This window comes from Vanacampus margaritifer, chromosome 15 (assembly GCF_051991255.1).
Source record: "Vanacampus margaritifer isolate UIUO_Vmar chromosome 15, RoL_Vmar_1.0, whole genome shotgun sequence".
NCBI lineage: Eukaryota > Metazoa > Chordata > Actinopteri > Syngnathiformes > Syngnathidae > Vanacampus > Vanacampus margaritifer.
Window position 1 is genome coordinate 5,172,332 of NC_135446.1, and position 16,473 is coordinate 5,188,804.

General features: G+C 40.4%; 1 protein-coding gene across 3 annotated transcripts in view; it reads left to right on the plus strand.

The window, feature by feature from the left end:
- The window catches only part of tafa5a (TAFA chemokine like family member 5a), a 151,670-nt gene that overhangs the window by 92,261 nt on the left and 42,936 nt on the right, over positions 1-16,473 (plus strand). For all 3 annotated transcript variants that reach the window (XM_077545434.1, XM_077545433.1, XM_077545435.1), the window contains exon 2: positions 1,477-1,626. In XM_077545434.1, coding sequence (XP_077401560.1) covers positions 1,477-1,626 — 150 coding nt within the window. The remainder of the gene's footprint in view (positions 1-1,476; positions 1,627-16,473) is intronic.

The following is a 16,473-nucleotide window of genomic DNA, read 5'->3' on the forward strand; positions in this document are numbered from 1 at the left end:
TTCAAAGACATGTTCCTGATTGGACTAGCTATGGAAAGTCATTTGAGCATTTATTCCATATCCTTGATACCTATCTTAATTTAAGGTGTACCAGGACCTCTTAGTCCTCACCTGTAAGACAATTCAGCACTTTAGCAGAATGACACGCAATATCTAAATCACCATATCACAGTGCTTAGGATATCAAATAAATCCTTAAAAAATAAAGTTTCCACAGTGTGCTACTAGTATGATATCACACACTACTCGTGTGTGACTACACACATTCCTGTAACATTTGGGTCATTTTTGCACACAGGGGAAGACAAGTTGCAAACATAATTAGCAGCAAAACTCTGCACTAGTTACTAGATATTTATGCCAAATTTCCAAACTGTGTCTAATTCTGCATGCCAAAAGTTGGTGGAGGACAACTTTGGCATCCTGAATGACTGCGCGCTACTATTACTTCAAGTGAAGCCTTAGTTAACTAGTAGACTTTTATAATGTCACCAATAATAGCACACAGTCGTCAACTACTCCACAATTTGCCTCACTAGTAGCGTAGTAGTAGTTGTCCTATTAGTGTGCCACAGTTGTCCCACCACAACTTTGTTGACAGTTCAACTAGTTCTGCTTATCTGCAATCCGAGTGAAATACCAGATGTTAACTAGAATAATTTTATATCACTGGGAGGAATGCGGCATATGTCAAATAGTGCACTGTTTTGCCTCACTAGTAACATGTATAGCATGGCAAGTTGTTTCTGCATGCTACTAGTACTACTAGCGATCTTATAAAATTATACGAGTTAACATTTAACTCTTTCCTTGGGTTTTTGGTAGATGCACAGTTTTTCCTAAGTACTAGTAGCAATATTAGTGTTCAAAGTGAAGTGTGAAATGTTAGCTAGTAGAATTTTGTTGCAGGACAACTTGCATATTTTATGCATACTAGTTGGACAGCATGTTCCTGAGGCAAGTGTGCACTACTTGACTGTGTAGCACTTGTACTACTAGCAAAGAACTATAGATCTTGTAGAATTTTATCATGTCACTAGTATTACTAGTAACACACTCAGATGTCAATTACAGTACAGTTTCACCTCTTAAGTTACATGTTGTTTTCCGACTAGTGTTCAGGAATGTCATACATGTACATTAATGTCCTAGCTGCATGTCGTTGTGCACAAGTAGTGTTGAATTGCATACTCAGCATTTATTTGCTTTCCTTAATATCTAGCTTAAAGTCCAAGATCTTCTTGGGCTACTAGTGTGCTCTAGTCATTCTTCTAGTGCAATTAATGGTTTTACTAGTAGCTGGGTAAGTGACTTTCCACGTATAGCATCTACTAGCGCCTTGCGCAGACTTCTGAACAGTCACGGTGCCGTGACAGAAGGTGTCACGGCGTCGTGGCTGAGCAGATTGCTGGATCTTGCCCCGCGTACGCTTCCGTGTGTCTGACCTCGCTCCCTGCCGTGTATTGTCATTCGCAGGCCAGCTGGCAGCGGGGACATGTGAAATTGTGACGCTGGACAGGGACAGCAGCCAACCGCGGCGAACCATCGCCAGGCAGACGGCCCGCTGCGCCTGCAAGAAAGGCCAGATCGCGGGAACCACGAGAGCCAGACCCGCCTGCGTGGACGGTAAGGCTTCCAGCACGCAAACGTGTTTGTCCTGATGCACGCATCAGAACCTTGAGTCACGTTATCAGTCCTCGGGCTGGTGACATTTGGCTTAATTTTGACTTTTGGTGGATCACCCTCAAACGGAACGGTCTTTAGGATGCAACCATTTTTCTTTTCTTAAAAAAAAATTGGCTGCAGGCTACCAGATGGGTAATGTTTCATGGCATAATGACAAGAGATGTGCAGTTGCTTGTGTCATTCCAACACACTGTATATATATATATATATATATATATATATATATATATATATATAGGTGTGTGCGTGTGTGTGTGTGTGTGTGTGTGTGTGTGTGTGTGTGTGTGTGTGTGTGTGTGTTGTTGTTAATACTACCCAAGTAAACTGGCCACCACCCAAGTAGATTTCAAGAAAATTTTATAAAAATATATATTTTTTAAAACATATAACACGCCGTCACTCACTTATGGATCATGAGGTTATAGGAGATGCAAGTAGCAGGATTGAGAACACCCTCGCAGTTGCGTCCCTCCCCCACCCAAAATCCCCCCTCCACCCCCGGAGTCCACCCACCCAAGTTGAAATCTGTGGGAAACACTTGATATATATATACAGTATATGTTAGGGGTGTCAGCCGATTATAAATAATCATAATCAATCGCATGACTTCAATAGTTAACTCATGATTAATCACAAATTTTATATCTTTATATCGTTCTAAACCAGGGATCCCCAACTGGCGAACCGCGGTCCGGACCCGGACCCCGAGACCATTTTATCCGGACCTCCAAGCATTTTTTGTTTTAAAGTACGATAATACGTTCATTCTTAACAAAAGCCATTTTTGAATAGGTGCGCGCGAGGGCAGCTCTCATTGAACTGGAGTCCTTTGACCGGCAGCATGCTCTTATTTTCATGGGACAGGCTTTACTATGGGAAAGTGGGTGAACTATGGCGCTGTCTAAAGTTAGAAAAGTTGACTCTGAAAACCGAGTCTTTAGAGATGAGTGGACTGAAGCTTACGCTTTCATTTTGCCAGCAGCGAGTGCTACAAGGCCAATGTGTCTTATATGCACGGAGTCTGTTGCTCTTGTTAAAAGCGCCAATATCAAGCGGCATTACGAGACAAGACACAAAACCTTTGACGCAAATTACCCGCCAGGATCAGCGACGAGGGCACAGAAATTACATGAACTGAAAGGACAGTATGAGCGTGCAACACGGTTTAATTGCAAAGACGCTAACAGCACAACAACGAGCATACGAGTGTTCACTACGTGTGCAGTGGATTTTGGGCAAGCACAAAAAGCCTTTTAGTGACTCCGGAATGATCAAAGAGTGTATGGAGGCGATGGCAGAAACGCTATTGGAGGGAAAAGAGGGACAGCAGCTTAAACAAAAGGTCAGACAGATTCCACTATCATCCACAACTACAACAAGAAGAGCCGAGCTGCTATCCGAAGATGTGCAGTCCCAGCTCGACAGTGCCATTCAAAGTGCAACTTCTGAAAATGGATCTTGAGGAGGACTGTGCACATTTTCCTTCATTGAAAGAGATTCAAGGTGGCAATGTCACTGCTCATTCTGACTTTATGCAAAAGTTGATTGAAAACTTTAAGGCTCGTTTTGATGGGTTTACTTTGGGCGACCAGCTCTTGATCTTTGTTAAAAATCCATTTTTAGTTAAGAATGTTGTAATTTTTTCAAAAGAAGCCACACATGTGTATAAATGGGCAAATGCACAGTCCCTCCAAATGGAGCTTTTAGATCTGCAGGCTGATGTAGTATTAAGAGAGCAAAGTGAATCCTCTGATCCTGTCATGTTTTGGCTCCAGACTGTGCCAAAGGCAAAGTTCCCTTTTCTCACCAAACTGGCATTGTACACATTAACAATGTTTGGCTCTACCTATAGTTGTGAGTCAGCCTTCTCAACTGTTAACATCATTAAGAATAAGTACCGCTCAAGGCTGACCAATGAGCATGTGCATGTATGCCTGAGAATAGCTTTGACTGCATTCCTTCCCAGATTCAAGAGGTTAGCGGCCAGTGCTCATGCAAATTTCTCACACTGAGCTAAATAAGCATGTTTTGCAGTTTATGTGACTCTTATGTTCAGAAAGCAGTTGCACTTACCAAAGTTATTTTTTGAATGGTAATAATACATTTTTATTTTTTTATTTTATTGAATGTTAAACATGAATAATTTGCAACCCACTGTTGTGGTCTGTTAACAAAAAGTTCAGATTTGCACTAGATAAGTGAAATGCTTTTTGAGGCACATTAATGTCACCTGTTGCACTTTAAGTAAAATACTTAATCACAATGTTAAGGTTTGTGCAAGAGCACACGTATTGCACTTCTAGGCAGTATACAAATATAAGAATAGGAGTTAGTTAATGCGCAATACATTTTTGTTACACTGTGATTTACATTCAAATATATTTGCACTAAAATGAATGAAAGAGAGTAAGTTTAACAAGTTGTATTATTGTCAATGTAACAGCACGTTTGGAATTTAATAAAAGAACAGAAAAATGAATTATCGTCTGAATGTTGTTGCATGTTCGGACCCTGGTCTACTAGGCTGATGGAGTTACTGGACCTCTTGCCGGTTTAGTTGGGGACCCCTGTTCTAAACATTAAAATATACACACAAATATTTTTATTCATACTTAATATTAATGTGGAAACAAATGTTAAACTCATACAAATGTGGCTGCCTCTTTTAGTCATCGATACAATAATTTCATAACAATTCCGAAAATTGAGTAAAAGTTAAAAACAAGTATATTGATTTGTGTTGAGGTCATTTTTTCTGCCACTAGATGGCATAATTGCATTTGTAAGACGTTGGTGACAGCTCAGTGCATTTTTTTTCATATTAAGAGCTATATAATCTTTACTGTGACATAACTTGTGAAATTCTACACATTTTTAAAATTGTAAAATACAACTTGACCCCAGTCCCCGCAAGAATATGCATTATTATTACATTTATTACTGCAAAATTTTGTCGTTGACGTGTCTGCTGCATTGTGACTGGAACTACCCCAGCACAGGCATTCCAAGTACTGGCCTGTCAGTAATCGCACGTAAAAAAAAAAATAATGGCATCACAGGAACTTTAAATTAACTAAAAATGAACGCACTAATTTTGTTTATATTTATATATATTAGGGGTGTCAAAATTAGTGTGTTAATTAAAAAAAAAATGCCTTGTCATTGCTTTCATTGCATTCATTCATAAATTGCGATGTTGATTTGAATTATTTGTTTAAGCCTAATAGAAAAGGTTCAAAAAGATGTTTTGTATGATGTTTTAATGTGGAAGGTCCCCAAAAATTTATTTATCAAACGTGTGGCTCACGCAGCAGTAAGTAATGTTTGCACCATTCAGAAACCCCTCCAGTTGACCACAGCTGCAAAGCTTTTAAGAACGGTGTAAAAGGACTTTTTCCTGCTACAATGTCATGACAAAGACCTCAAAGAAGAGCAATTTATTCCGACACCCATCTTGATTGAGATTGTTGTAGTAGTAGAAACCAACCAGAAACATCTTTCTGTGGCTCCAGTTACAACCTTGGATAAATCCTCCATCAAATTGTTCCTTCTAGACAAATATTGAGCTAAAGTGGTTGCTATCCTTAATGCCTCATTTAACCTTTTTTTACCTTCTGAAAGCTTTTTACAATCCATTGTGTGATTTTGCATTGCACCCTCCTCTTTTTGGAAAGGTTCCTGAAAGCTTAAGTGGTTTATTTCTACTTGAAAGCAAGCAATGATAACGCCCCGACATGGAAGGAAGAAATTTTGCAGACATGTACATGCTAGTTGTTCCAGGGCATTGGAGGAGTATCAAGTTTAAAAAATCACTACAGTTGTAATTTTAAGGGAAGGAGTATTTGGTGATGATATAATTCCAAGGCTAATAGTGGGGCAGTCCTAAAAAAACCCACGTATTAGCTAAAGGCAATGTAAGAAGAATCAGAGCGTTCCAAAATATAACTTAATTTTATCTCACTTTTCCTAGTTGTAAGGATAACTCATTCTTTGCACATGCAAAGTTACTGAAGTAAAAGTCAAACAAACATTCATCACAACTAAGTACAAACTTGTCTAATGAAACTGTGAGTCAGCTTTTTTTTTTGTGATACGCTTCCCTCAGCAAGAAAGCAGTGGGTTGAATTTAATCTCTTCTTGTCATTTTTGGTATTCTTACATTGATGAATCAGTGTTTCTACATTCTACTTCCTTGCATTGATCGAGCCACTTGTCCAGAATAGGAAAAACATCGAACGTATGCATATATTGCAGACATAAAACCAAACTTTGTGTGCATATTTTGTGAGGATGGTTGTAATTTACAATTTCCCTCTCTACGATATTGCCTCCGGTCGAAATAAAACTTTATTGCAGGTTATATTTCAAAATCCCAAGGCTTGCTATTATTGCCATGCAAATATGCTTATCTGTGCAAGTGCAGTCTTATTCGTTCCGAGTTGGAAAGTGAGAGAGAACGAGTGCTAGCACCAATGACCCTAAATGCCGCAAATGGGAATTCAATCAGTTCTAATCCACTGGAGTCCTTGAGGTCTGCCTTTGCCGACACCTCTCGTCTGTGTCCTTCATGCCTCCATGTACAGACGCACCGGTCATTTTGGGATAATCCATAGCCGCCGTATACCGGTTGCCGTTTCCAGGTCAATCTGTCTTAATGTCAACGAAGAGTCATGCCATTGAAATGGCAATTGAGTTTTTTTCTTTTTTTTCATGAACTTCATTTCTCCTCATTTCGTCCTTGTTTCTGAAGACGCCGTCACATATCCTCAATTTCCTACTCTCGATTCTTTTTATCTCTGTGCTAGCTTGATGACTTTTGAGCAGAGATGTAACAAAGGAAGCTGTGAAGATTCAGGGAGAGGTTGTGGCGCCTTTATTATGCCTCAACGCTCGTTAGCGAAATGTGCAGTCTTATCCAGCAGTCACTTGTCAGCTGCATGTTTGAGCACGAAAAAAACAAAAGCAGAATGGTGTCATCCATTAAGCAAGGTCTTGAGTAAACAAACAAGCGGGCCTGATAGAAAGCACTGTTGTAACGTCGGAGCTGTTGGCGGAGCGTCTGTGGAGCGTTTTCGGTGGATTCAACATGTTGAATCGGCATCAGACCATTGTGACATTTGATCACTCTGATTGGCTGTTAGCTGGTGAATCAGCACTCAGAGATAGAACAAAAAGTGATAAACAGTAAGCGATGGAAAGTGTTTATAATTTCGCTCATTTTGCACGTTATTACCCTTCGCATTCAGACTTATAATGTGTGTGTGGACAGAAGATTGAGAAGATAGTTCGAGAGAGGCCGGCATTGTATGACATTACCGTTAATTGCATGTCGATCAAGTGATGAAAGCCATGGCAAGATATGGAGACAAAACTTGATATACCAGTTAGGATTTACCTTTATATTACACAATACTCTGTAAGAGCCTGAGGGTGGGTTAGGGTGAGTGAAAAAGAAATAGATTACGATTACGCTTTAATATCCTGCCCCTGTAAACAGCCTTACCGTTGCCTTTTTTCAAACAATGAGAAATAATGACTACTGCCGCCGTTGGCGTGGAGGGAAATTACTTCTCATGCATGCACAGTAGGTACTTTACTCATTACCTCGCAGCCATTTTGACTGAAGCAACACCCTTTGCTCTCGGCTGTTTTACTGGATTTTGAATGATTTTGCAAGGCCCACAGAATATTGTGTTCTATTGCTATAAAAAACTTGGAGCCTACCGAAATCAAGATTAGAGTCTCTTCTTTCATCAGGGAAAAAAAGTATATTTATAAAGGATATGTTTCCGTTTTGCAGCAATTAGCATTAGAATATAGTTAAGTTTCATCATTATTCAAAAATCTGTTGAAAACACTAGGAAAAAGAGCTTGTTGCAACAAGGCCCTGGTTGATCTCTTATACTCTGCTGCCACCTTCTGGCCGTTTTTTGTAATAACTACCATTGCTTTAAGCGACCTCTTCAGGTCAGATGCTGCATTAAAGCCTTCTGTATGTTCTTGCATAAAAAAAAAAAACATAAAAATCGTGACGTGACTGACATGGTCTTTAACAATCAATGAAGGCCTATTTGACCTGTTTTCCTGATATTTATTTATTTCCTTCAAAGGGATGGAATTTCAACCTGGTAAATTCATTCCAAAATAGACATGGTGATATTCCGACATAGGTAACATGGCCATTGAGGAAGTAGCTAAGTAATTCACTTTCCACAACTCATTTGATGGTGAAATAGATAGCATGCTATAGAGCTGATGTTAGCTAACAGGCTAGCCATTATGTTTTGCAAAATTACCCCAAGACAACCAACCAAACGTTTTACTGTACATCTGAGAAAGCACCTTGTACAAACCCAGTGATGAAGTTTTGGTTCTTAGTCCGTCACTTTAGAAGTGAACATTGCCTTGTCTTAACCTCTGTCTACGCCACAGGTTCTGTTCAATTCACTTATATATATTTAGAATTTTTAATGGTACAAGCCTGAAGACAAGAAGTTTCTGTCATGGTTTTCAGCTCGAGTCCATGGTAGTCACTCGCGTCCTGCCACCCGGAAGCACCCGGGTGCCAATTGTTCCGTTGCCTGAATGACAAGATTACAGATTAATTGGACCTTCTGCCATGTAACGGAAGCATTTTATTGTTCTTCCTGTCAGCATACGTCATTACTGCATAGACAATGAGACATTATTTTTAGAATACAATGAAGTGCCTTGGCAAAGTGTCTGGGAATCACTGTCTTCCAAACCAACCACCACCATGTTAAAAGCGTCGAGTATTCCAAAGTGTCTTAACATTCAGAAGAAACTAAGGAATTAATCAATCTATTATTGATACACTCTTTTGATACACTCTTTTGGTTCAAAGACTTTTGCTCCAGTGAGTGGACGACTGACTGCATGCTAATTTCCATGCACATGCTAATACAGTGTATGCATTAAACAGCATTACAAGCTGGAAAGTGTGATCCTCATCTCTGGCATGTTATCCGTGAATCAGGTGGCGATAGAAACAACAGCATGCGTCAGACGGATCCTCTTTGGGCTTTTAGACATTACCAGAGCTGCAATCATACTACATCAAGCCACTGGCTTGATTTGATCCTGGGCAGGGACTGTTGGGGAAACATGTCACGTCAGCTCCAGCAGCCAGTTAGCAAGCTAGCCGCTACAACGGAACTATCCTCCGGAGCGAGCTGGACTAGAAAAAGATGGTGTGATGGTGAATGTGTAATGCAAAGAAGCACGCCCTATCTGCATTTTTTTTCTATGTCTCTTGACCCCTTTTTATAATCGTTCCTCTCACGTTGTGCTTTACATTCACATGGAAAGTGATGGCTGTGGTCTTGTCGAAGGAGGTGCAAGGGGGCAGGCAGATGGGTCCCGCAGCCCCGAGGTGGCCCCCTTCCCAAATCACATGGCGCCTTTTTTATTTTTATTCATCCAATCACAACCAAGTCACACAAACCTCCCTTGTGTGCCTCCTCAATATCTTGTCGTCTTCTTGGAAATCTCCCTTTTATAATTCAAGGTTGCTATTATATCCAAGCAAGAGGAATGAGATAATCTTTCATTTGCAGTGTGATCGCATTTCCCTCTTTGAAATGCACGCTCGATTGCTTTCTGGTGTTGGCGTGCATGATTTGCTTTAATCCGCGTCTGCTTTTCTTTCCATCCTTATAATTAATCATCGAGCAAAAACAGCTTTTACCGCCCCTCCAATTTGCCACCAATATGTTATAAAATGAAGCAATCTCGCTCTTATTATATCAGAGTGTGGTTGTTTGCGTGTCTGCCATTTAATGTTGAGAGGAAGGAGCTATTTGCTGTAGAAGTAGATCATAAAACAAGCATAAAGTGGAGGTAACATTATGACATTAGGGAGAAAGTCAGTTCATTTTAGGCTGCAAATGAATGACTTTAAAATATGGAGAGTAAAACATCCCTTACACTGGATGGGGGGCTGTTTCTGCTGAAAATCATGCTGTTTGTCGATGACTAGTCAGTAAAATGAGTTGTTATAGAAACAGTAAAGCAATAACCAGAGTGGACTTTAGGGATTAGTGTGAATAGCTGTTTGTGGATTTGTACGCTGCAAATGGCGACCAATCCAGAGTGTAGCCAGAGGTCAAATGCGAGAGCACAGGGATGGACCTCAATTAATTTTGGAAAATAAAAATGTTTACTGTAGCGGGGAAGTTTTAAGTTGTAGAAATAGTGTTTGCCACTAGATGGCAGACATCACCAACCCGAAGGCTCGACTTCTCCACCAAGCCAAGACTAAACTAGGTCAAGAAAATGGTGTCTTTCAGGTGGAGCAGATTGCATGTTCACCCATTTTAAACACAAACGTATCCGCCTTGTGTCCTTAGAGACACTTTCATCCATGAAATATTTCAAATTCAGTCACCATTAGAACACCGAGCTCCAAAGTACACAGTTAACAACTGTTTTGTTTTCACAAAAACTGTCCACGGTTCTTTTGAAACACATGAGTCGTTACTAAATGTGTACCCACCAAAAACAAAACATTATTTTCAACGCTTAATAGGGATAAACACCTATGGTGCCTTAATTGGCAAGACTCACAGTATCTGGCTATTTTCATTTTTTCATATTTTTATAAGTAGATGTTTTACATATGTTTGAATATACACAGGATAGTCGTACAATGGTCCAATTAAAAACAAAAACAAAAAAACAACTGATATGTCCTTAAAATGAATTTTTTGTCATACATGTAAGTGTCCACCCCATAGCGCTGATGAAAAATGTTGCCCATCCATGCTATAGAAAACGGATGGATTGATAATAAACTGTATATATTAAGGTGGAACGCTGTTTGTCTCAGCTATAACAATTGCTCCTGTGATGGACATTTTCATCTAAAAAAGTAAATATTGCGTTTGCCAAAGTCTTTTTCACGATTCATATTCATGAGGTAAACATTTTGAAAGCTTATTTGACAGTCACTTCTTTTATTTGTTAAAAACAAATCGTAGACATCCGGAATGTTAAAGAGTCTGGAAAAATAACTTTTTGTACTCCTGTTTGTTGGAATAATTAATTATTGAGTAAGCATGTAGCAGAGTTTGGAAGTGGCTTTGAGAGAGAATGGGAGAACAAACCAAGCTCCCAAATGAGCATCTCCATTTCCTTTTTCCATTTGTTTGCATTGTGCTAATATGAATGCAGATCTTTCTCTCCCTGTAGAGTGGCTGCTATCAAAATAGTTTCTTTGTGGATTTACACAGACGCAAAGAGAAACACGGAGCTGGTTTGTGTTTTGGATTATGACAAGCATGAAAATATAACAAAAGGATGCTTGTGTTTCTCCCCATAGGCTGAGGAGCTGCGTGGTGCACATTAGCATAGAAATAACGCAGTGTCGTTTATTGTAACGTTCCTATCCATGAACCGTCTTTGCTGATTCCTCCCTGCAGAATTCCATAATAAATAAGTTCACATTTCACACTTGTTTGCCATTAACCTGCACTGCAAATGACAACGTGTTTGTATTGAACATTGCTCACATTGCATCGGAATAATTCAGCATCGCCCTAAGCCTGCACAGTTGGCGTTATGTAAGTCAGTTGGCACATAATTACAATGTTCTTTAAACAATACCGTTTGATGGATTAAGCCAATCAATAACGATGATGCACTTTGTAATTGCATATGCATACTGACTGTAAATATTTAATAGGACATTATACAGATGACATAATGAACTGGCATTATCCTCATATCCTTCCTGGCCAGACTCTCTCGCTCTTTCTCTCTCTCTGCCTCCATAAATCCACCAGGTGATGAAGTGGACGCAGGTGCTCGGTTACGTCACAAGGTTATTGTTGCCCCGTGGTGGAGTAGATCGTCGCCTGTGTGCATTGTATTTTCATTAATCCATCTCAAAACCCCTGAATATTCCAGCAGACACTTTTTCCGCTCTTTTTGGCTCCTTGACGGCGCTCTTGTTACCTAAGACGCTGCGTGCGTGGCGGCTAATTTATGCATAAAGAGAAGTACGCTGATTGAATGCAAAGTCACCTATGTGAAGTTTAACCCCGCTCACGAGTGTCCATGAAGAGTCATGTGTTTCCTTGCTAGATTGAGTCCACGTGTTGTGGTGTCAGCCTTTTAAATGAGCCATCAGCTTCTCGTGTTGAAGTGTTACAGCTGCACTGTTTAGCTGTTTATCATCCTTCATCTGTCATGTACGCTTAATGAAAAGGCACATAAAGCACTGCCTGTAAGATATTTAACAAAAATGCTTTTATGTAAAAAGAAAAAGAAAAGAGTATCAATGTACTTTTTATTGTATGGTATGGAGTGTCCTAGTGTTTGTCTCACATTTCTGAAGTTCTGGGTTCAAATCTCTGCCTTCCTGCGTTTCATTTGCATGTTGTCATGGTGCTTGTGTGAGTTTTCTCCGAGTACTCGGGCTTCCTCACACATTCTGAAAGCACGCCTGTTCATTTTAGTAAAGCAAATTAAAGTTTGGCAGTGGTTATGCTCTCTTGAGTGGAAAAAAAGAAGAAAAAAAAAGTATATTTGTTAAGTTGGGTTCAAGCAGAAAATCCGCTCGGAGACGAGATGAAGAACAGAGACTGGGTTTTTCAGCAACTTTTCTTTTGCAAAAGGAAAAGGTCATTTCTTTAATTCTTTTAAATGCCTGCTGCCCCATTTTCTTGGTTTTTAATGTCCTTTCAAACAGGGTGTGTTTTTCAAGGTTTTACAAAAGAATTCTACCTGCAGGAAACTGCAGAACGTTTACCCTTGCATGCAGCATTCGTACATTTACAGCGATACAAGACTTATAACTCATTTTCCAGTATTGGATTAGGCATTGTGTATAAAAAATTAAAGTGCAAATATATCTGGCGGCAGCACGGTGGCTGACTGGTTAGCACGTCCGCCTCCCAGTGCAGAGGACGTGAGATCGAGTCCGGGCTTCGGCCTTCCTGGGTGGAGTTTGCATGTTCTCCCCGTGCTTGCGTGGGTTTTCACCGGGTACTCCGGCTTCCTCCCACATTCCAAAGACATGCATGGCAGGTTAATTGAACACTCCAAATTGTCCATAGGTGTGATTGTGAGTATGGTTGTTCGTCTCTGTGATTGGCTGGCAACCAGTTCAGGGTGTACCCCGCCTACTGCCCGAAGCCAGCTGGGATAGGCTCCAGCACCCCCGCTACCCTTGTGAGGAAGAAGCGGTCAAGAAAATGGATGGATGGATGGATGGATATATCTGGCATCTTATTCTATTGGCATCTAATATCAAAGCATAATGTGGTGAACGCCATTATCCTGGTCACGTGATCGTGATGATGTATCCCGTGCGTAAACGAAAGCCACCGTCATTAATTTGAATGGTAGTTTGCTGACGTAATGGGCACGAAAAAGACAATCTTTTTTTCCAATTACTGTGCCAATTCTGATCAGAGTAAAATCCTCAGCACGTCAGGTTTCAAGTCATTCCGTTAGCACACAACATGTAGTAGCCTAGTAGAGTAAGTCACCCGGTTGTTTACCATCCAGGTTAGGGACCGTCCAGAGTGAACAATGTTAATGGTGACTTGAGTGGTAATTTGAGCCTCTGTGACACGCAACTTGTAGACGGTCCCCAACTTCGACTCACTATGTGCCGACTTTTGGCTGGATACAAATCTTTGGCGAGTCCTCCGTGACTGTACTGCTTTTGAAGAAGTGCTTCTTTGCTCTAAGGCGTAATTCCACCTTTGATGTCCGCCGTGGGACGCAATAATTCCCCGTGAGTTTCTTTGTTGTCACTGGCAGCCATGTCATTCAACGTGTATTTTACGCACGTGACACGTCACAATGATCATGTGATTGTCCAAAATGGCCAATACTGTACTTAAAGCAACAATATTAATTAAGGCTATAAAGTCATAATCGCTCAACATAAATTGACAATTTTTTCAGGGAAGAGTTCAAATTAACCATCTCACAGAATAGCTGGTTAGTTTTTCATAAGTCTTGTATTCCTTTAAATAACAATATATATAACCAACATTTTAATGTCTTCTTACTTCACTATGTTGAATGAGTAAATACTATGTATTGCATACACAGATTATATGTGTTTAAATGAGATAACGTATATACATGTTCATCAGATATTCAAAGTTGCAGGCATTCACAGAGTAAACATTCAAAATTCCACACAAAAAAATTGCACAATATGATTGACAGATTGTGATGTTATTAGCTTGGGAGTCTGATGGCGTGTGGGTAGAAGCTGTTTTTCCCCCCTTTTTTAGTCCTTCTCTTGTTGTGACACACATGGGAGAAGTTTGTGGGTGGTAGGTGGTGTCTAGTTAGTGCTGGATTTCACTTTGTTTCAACTTTCTTTCCTTTGATCCTTCCTCTGGTCTCCTGACAACTTCACAACTCTGGTCGGACTCTGAAGTATCTAGTTGTAGGGTTTGGGATTTTTAACAGGTTTCAGGTGAGTTAAAGAGCACAAACTCACACGCACGCATGCGCACACACACACACACACACACACACACACACACACACACACACACACACAAACACTGTAACGCGCGCGGGCCGATTGGCCATGGATGGCGCAGCGGGTCAGCAAAAAAAAAAAAAACGGGAGAGCGTAAAAAGATTAACAATCCACGGATTCACTTTATTAAAACAAAAGTAAAAAAAACATTGGGCTCGGCGCCACTACGTGTTACAATTATTGGAGGCCTCGAAAACATTCCCCCACGAAAACTAAAAAGTCCACACAAACTACACACTACACAGAAGCAAAGAAGCGCCACCCTGTGGCGCGGTGCCACACTGGGATTGTTACAACACGCAAAAAAAAAATGAGAGCGATGATGATGACATGCTGACTCTGGTAGGCTGCCAAATGAATAAAACTGAGCTCTCAAAAAATAAAAATAAATAAGACCATTTCAGAAGTGTGTGTCACATTTTCAGTACCCAAGCAGTAGTGGCTATAAATCATCCATAGTTGTTAACTTGAGCATAAATTCTTGTGTCCCATGTGACAACCATTGTCGAGATGATGTTTGTGTTATCTAATGTGTGATGCATTAATACTCAATTCCTTGCGCTGCTGATGACTTTTTTTAGGGAAAGTGCAAATCTCTTTTCTAAAGCGAGCCTGTCAGGCAAGGTGATGAGGCCGTAGCGTTACCTGTTTCCCACAAGTCCGCTCACTAGCACTTGAGTGTTTGATGGGCCGTACTCTCCACCTCGCTGGTCTAATTGGAAGAGAACAGTTCCCCTGCTGTGAGCACACATCCGAGGGGCCATGTCTGTCTGCTCACCCGGCCACAGGCCATAAACAATTAATTAATAATTACTGCGTGTGCAGGCGCCTCAGGGCCAAGGCCACAATTTAAAGCGGACGGGGTGGGGTGGGGTGGGGGTTGTTGGGGGTTGGGGGGGGGGGGCTACAAAGTGTCAAGATTGCCTCGTGGATCACATTTTTTGCTTTCATTTCAGAGCATTTGCCTTAGTTCTACACTACTGCAAATTGGCTGTGATGTTGGTTAGCTGTTCGTTTACCTTCTTTTCAATTAAGAGTGACTATATTTTACTTTGGTGAAGTCACAAAGATTGTAACAATAATACCGATACAGTGCATAACAACTCCAAATGCGTGCATTGTATTCAGCTAATGTAGATAATGTGGGGTTGCCATGGCAATGACTGATTATAGTCTCCCACTTTCAAGCCAGAGTAGCTTGAAATTGATGCAAAGCTGTCTACACACAAATTTCTGTATTTTGTCCATTTATGTAAAAAAAAAAGATTGTCATAACTGAACAGATGAATAGTGACACACTCGTGGCCGTTAAAGGTGATGGATTGCAAGAGTGTAAATATGTAAGACGTCAAATCTGTCATGGCGATTCGAAACGTCATGGCAGCGGTGCACGTTGATGACATGCATTTTTCACTCATCGAGGAATGCACATAAGGTCAGTCAAGCCACTTAAGATAATAGTATATAATATATATATATATATATATATATATATATATATATATATATATATATATATAATATCGTATAAGACGAGGTTAAAGTGTAAATCCAAGTATGAACAGTCGACAGTTGGAGGCATCATTTCTTGATGATAATTTTAACATGCACTTGTCATCAGATCGCATCCAGGACTTGATTTACAGCAGCATGCGCAAATGTAAACGTTTTTCTTCCGGCAAACATGGAGCTGCAATATGTGAAAAGACAGCTTGTATGCAGTAATTCCATATTTAATGTCTTCATGTTTGCCCAAGACACACCGAGACAACACCCCCGCGGGACCACAAATGGACTTTTATTGCCACCTGTTGACGGAAACCGAGATGAGGCTAGCCAATCATCTGTTGAGGGTCTCTGTGCAATCGGATTCCGCCATGCCAAGATTTCACTCACTCGTCCCCGGTCATCACTCGTCACAACACACTTCAGTCCATCTGGTGTCTAGTGAGATGTCTTCCCTTTTTAACCAGCGTTAGTCATGAGGTGCTGATCTCTTTATGACCGCTGATAGCACCTCTTTTGGCTGGTGAATTTGTTTTTTCAGAGGACGTCAATGAAAAAGTGTCGCATAAGCATTCCTTACAACTTATTTTTAAGCCAAGACACACAGTATGTGACATCCAGTTTTGTTTTTTATCATGCTTGCCCAAACGTGCTGCAGCAAATTTGGTGCGCTCAGTAGTCAACTTGTGACTCTTGTGATAGTATGTTGTGTGATTTATTTATTCTTATAAGCTCTTCATGCTAGGGCT